This window comes from Plectropomus leopardus, unplaced genomic scaffold, assembly GCF_008729295.1.
Source record: "Plectropomus leopardus isolate mb unplaced genomic scaffold, YSFRI_Pleo_2.0 unplaced_scaffold5054, whole genome shotgun sequence".
In the NCBI taxonomy this organism is placed as follows: Eukaryota; Metazoa; Chordata; class Actinopteri; order Perciformes; family Serranidae; genus Plectropomus; species Plectropomus leopardus.
The window spans coordinates 1-5,280 of record NW_024655479.1 but is presented as its reverse complement, the minus strand read 5'-3'; the positions used below and the strand labels follow the sequence as shown (position 1 = coordinate 5,280).

The following is a 5,280-nucleotide window of genomic DNA, read 5'->3' as shown; positions in this document are numbered from 1 at the left end:
ATGACTTACCCCAACGTCAAAGACATGGCGTGCATCTACTATGGCCTGCCTGAACGCCGAACCCTCATAGCAGCCGCTGCCGACATGAAAGCTGACCCCAATGACCTCCACGCCGAGCTCTCCAGCACGTTCCAGCAGCTTACCGACTGACACCAGTCTGGCTCCAAACTTTGAATTCAGTCTAACCAGCGATTTGGAGTCATCCACTGCGATGCGGAGTACCAGTCTGGAAAGATGCAAAAGTATTAATCAACACGCTAACAAGAACCTGCGCTCAATAAAGAAGCAAAAACTATTAGTAGCTGGTCTCTTACTTGGCTTTGGGGTGACAGAGAGAAACTTTTAGGAGTTCATCCTCATTATCAAAAGTCATCACATCTACTCCATGAGCACAGGCATATCTGAGGTGAGACATCGGTTTGGTTGTATGTGCGTAAATGATTTTATTAGGCGACACTCCCAGGGACAGTATCTTCTGGATCTCACCCTGAGTGAGACCGAAACATGTTTCAGACTGAGGAGGAAACAACATTTCTCTGGAACAGAGCAAACACAGCCGGATCATCTTTGAAATACCTTGCTGGCACAGTCGAAACCAGTGTCCAAAACAGTCATCATCTTCAGAACTGCTGCTGTGTTGTTGCACTTGACTGCATAGAAAGGCTTGACTCGAGGCAGGTTAGTCACCCACCTGTGGTGCCTCCTCAGTATGCTGTCTAGATCTGCCACATGGAACGGCTCCTCGATGTCCTGAATAAAGCAAAGTTAACATTTTATTTCTGAAAATGCAAATCTCAAGAATCTCACCTGTCAACAAATCTACCACACAGTCCTCTCCTTCCACAATGTGCTGTGATGTATATCTGTTTTATGAATTTCATCTGTGTTTACTTTGTCATCTCTTCAGTAATATTTGCCTCCGTAGTGATCAAAACTCTTTTTCATCCTCGAGTTAGTTTCTGCACCTTTCACGGTTTGCATTGTACATATTGTTAATTTCGTTACCATTTGTTTTTGTATATTACGTTTTTGGTCGTTTTTAATAGTGAAGTTAACCAGTCAGTTAGTTTAGACGGCCAATAAAATGAAGAAAAGCGCTGTCAAGCCACGTTGTATGTTTGTCTCTTTAATAATTTTGGAAGCCCTTTGAACCAAGTGGAAAAACTGTGACCTAAAATTAGCATCAACTCTCTGATACTCACCACTGAACTGAGCTCTTTTATTTTACTGTCTATGAAATCACTGACGGTCCTTCCTTTGTCTAAAATGTCAATGTCCCAGTTCTCAGGAGACAAAACCACTGATGCATTTGAAGTTGCTGCTCCTGCAACAGATGACAAGCAGGAAAAGACAAAAGTGTAAAGTTAATAAACACATGTCCATTTCACAATAAAATTTCCTTTTGTTTAATAATGATATATCTACATTTTGCCATGTGAGCAGTCCTAAAATATAGGCAGGTAGACACATTTCCCTCACATTACATCACATATATCATCGCTGAAGGTCTTTTTTTTATCTTACCACGGCACAGATGCTTCTTCATTGTGATGCAACCCTGAAAATCTCAACTTTCAAACAGAGAAAGTCTGAAGAGTTTCTGTGAAAAATAACTGGATGTGGGTTTGACAGCAAATACCAACACTCTTCCAACTACCACTCATAAGAACGCGCTGATTTTATTTGGTCAGTCCCGATTTTTCCCCGCCCACTGAGAGGTCGTCACACTGAGACACACAGATCAGGTGTTAGACAATTTGCCAGAGACACAGAGGCTGCTTACTCTGGTTGGTGCAGCATTTTGGTTATTATAAGGAAAGCAATGACTTGAGCTCTTCCTGTCGCAGTCAGCATTAGGTTTAGGACTGACCAATTACAGCTCTGTAAGTGAAGAGGAGGATTTTAGATTTAATTATGGATTTTATTGGGAGCAAGTGCAGAGAAACTCTTTTCTTGGTTCCCATCAGTGCATTTTTGCAATTTGTCAGTACTTATTTATCATATTTACAGAAATAATATACTACCACTAAAAAAGACAATGCAGCGGTCACAGTGCACACACAGCACAGCCAGAAAATACAATGAAAGAAATCAAAATGGCTCCACCAGGCGTGCTTCACCTGTCCTCACCTGTGAACAACACCTTCTCCCTATTTAGTGCAAAGAAGGATTACCTCTCCCACTCCTAACTCTTCATCACGAAACAATACCACATACATTCAGGATAGCCCGCATCAATGGATCAGATTAAAGTGTTCGTGCTTCATTCGTTCACAACAACAGAATCACCTCGAGTGACCCAAACAGGTCATCACAGCGGCTCGGGACATCGTTTTTTTACCTTCAAACACAGTTCAAAAACTACGTTTTACATCAAGTTCATTTACCAGGTATGTTTACAAAAATAAATGAACAAATACAGTTATAAATATGACAGGTATAAAATATAGAATAGATTAGAACGGAAAGCCTTTATTGTCATTTTATAACAAAATGTGAAAGTGCTACTTTTGAGAACAGTAACAAGTATTCAAAATGTAAAGAATGACACAAACCGATAAAATATAAGGCACATACAGCAAATAAAGAGCTAATACATTCCTTAAAATAGGGTAGAAATTACCCATTGTTGCACAGAAAAAAGCATGTTTTGTGGATATTAGTGTAACTTAACTACCAAATACAAATATACGTGACCTTACACGTTGTGCTGAACTGTTTTTTGGTCACTTGAGGTGATTCTGTGAGGTCGTGGGAATATATGAGACTCAAACACTTTCATCTGATCCATCAATTAAATGGCTATCTAATAGGTATGTTGTTTTAGGATAAAGAGTTGGCCAATGGAGGGTTAATCCTTCTTTTCAGTGAATATGCAAAAGGTGCTGTTAACAGGTGAGACCAGGTAAAGCCAAACACACACACACACCCATTTCAAAGTGTAGGATATGGTGCATTTCACATGTAATAAATCAGAGGTTTCAGCTAGAACAGGTTGTTATAATCGGGCACCGCTCATAATGACAATCTGGCTTGACCCGGTATAGCAAACAAAAGTTTCCCATCTTGCTGTCCTGGAACGTAACTTTATCTTAACTATCTCTTCAAGATCCTTGAGAAAGTACTCGCTGATCAGCTATGGGACTTTCTTCAAGACAATAGTCTATTTCAAGACTTTCCACCACGGTTTAGAGGGGATCATAGCACAAAGAAAGCCCTGGTAAAAAAATACAAATGACCTGGTTGCGTCAGACAAAGGACTTGGCTCTGAACTTGTCTTATTTGGTCTTTGTGTTGCATTTAGCACAAACATCCACATCCTACCACAGAAACTGGCACATGTCCTTTAACTGGCCTCAAAGAAACTGTGCTAAACTAGTTTAAAGCCTCTGGGAACCCAAATCACCCACAACTTACTTAATAATAATGTAATTTAGGGTCATACAACAACCCATACACAAAAGCTGCGAAAAGACAGACTCGTGTGGTGCAGCAGTGAGTTCACTGTCATTAAAAATGGACTTGATAGCCTATTTTTAACGAGTTTAAAAATGCTAATTTTGGTGGGAAAGCGGTATATTAGTCGCCCTTCTGTACCTGTCCAGCAGACGCCCTCAGACTTCATCATACATATGTTCACCTGTTTCCACTTCTCTAATCACCCCTGAGTCCGCCGGTACTGGCCTGCTGCTAACACAAGGCGGCTCTTCTCTGGACCCGTCAGTCTTCATAGACACACAGCAGGCAGCAGGAGGATCTGGCTGCTGGTCCTCCTCTTCTCTGCAATCAACATTAAGGTCAAAGTTCAATTGAAAGAAACTTGCTAAACAGCACTGTGCACACTAAAATTAAATACTGCTCCCTTTTTTAGTGCCCTAAAGGCTGAAGTTAAATGCTGTCGAATTTGAATTGCGTATTTATGTCCGCTACAGTAGTATCTGCTCTGAAAATCAATTATTTTTTAGATTTGTTTTGGCTCAGTGAGCTCCATGTTGGGACACTCTGGCTCCTGTAGTGTGAGGCCTCGATCAGACAGAGCGCTCTTCAGCAGACTGGGTGGCTTTTTGTCATTGACTTCTATGAAAGTGAACATTTTGCGCCTTGTATTTTTCTGCTCTATGCATCTCACGTTTTTGCAGCACCCTGAAGTTTGGTTGAAAATACTTAAACTCGGACAGAACCAGAAACATCACCATGTGGTTGTCCGCCTCTGTGCACCAGTCATGTTGCACTTGCTGTTTTCATCGGTGTTAGTGAAAACGTGAACACTTCACACACACAAGATCTCTAGAAATAGCACAGTCAGGATTAATGTGATCAATTCAGCATGTGACCAAATGTCTCCCTGTTTGCTCCTGAGATATAACAAACACTATAATATCGAGATGGTGCAGTGAGCTCAGAAAGTGTTTTGATTTGGCTAAAAAAAACAACTGCAGTGTTGAGCATAAACTGTGAAGAAGACGAGATTTGGGTATTTCTGGTTAGTTAGCGGTTTATGCAGATGACCTACGAAATAGGCTCCTTGACTGCACACATTTCTAAACGGTGCTGAACATCTGCTTGTTCTGTCCTCTGTAATGTGATTTTTACGTTTTTGTGTTTTAACTGCAGATTATCTGCTTAACATGATTTTGTATTCACTGTCTGCATTTTACATGTCCTGCTTTTGCACGACACTGACTTACTCTGAGCTGTTTATCCTGTTCAGCTGTTGATGTTTTACAATCTCAGATTCCAGGTCGACAGGTCGCTTGCTTTGTTAGTTGTCTTAATGACAGATTTACAATGAAACTGATCAATGTGTATTGTTCCTAAGAATAATTAGAGGACACTGACCTTCGTCTCTGGTAGCTTGTACAGACTTTCACTTTATTGTCCTCACAGACATCCATTGTGAGGACCAACTTCCCATGTGTATGAATACAGTTCTCTGCCAGGCAGAAAAGGACAGCTGTCAATAAGCGTGGGACAGAGATGGTCTTTTGTTGGCAGTAACAGGTCCAGATAACAATCATCTTATACTGGAAACACGAATACAAAAACTCTGTCTCATCACCATTATATAATTACATGAGGCATTCCTCAAGGTTTCGTTCTTGATCCCATTTTACTTCTAATTTATTTCAGTTAATTTTCAGTTGTTCCAGTGGATCCTGCTGTCTGGCAGAACATAAAAAGAGCTGGTACAAATAAAATCACCAGCCCGATTCAAAGCCTTTATCTGTAACATAAACACTGCAATTACTGCTTATTGCCACAGGAGCCACCAAAGAGAAC

The 5,280-nt window shown here is 40.7% G+C and overlaps 1 protein-coding gene across 1 annotated transcript; it reads right to left on the bottom strand.

Annotated features, from left to right (window-relative positions):
• Positions 1–9: 9 nt before the first annotated feature.
• On the bottom strand, positions 10–4,895 carry LOC121939552 (ornithine decarboxylase-like; the record flags this gene model as incomplete). The annotated part of the gene is made up of 6 exons (XM_042482559.1): positions 4,840–4,895; positions 3,641–3,780; positions 1,203–1,324; positions 577–750; positions 315–487; positions 10–226 (listed from the first exon to the last, which is right to left on the bottom strand). Coding segments are annotated over exons 1-6 (882 nt in total), but the record flags the coding sequence as incomplete, so codon positions are not given.
• Positions 4,896–5,280: the final 385 nt, after the last annotated feature.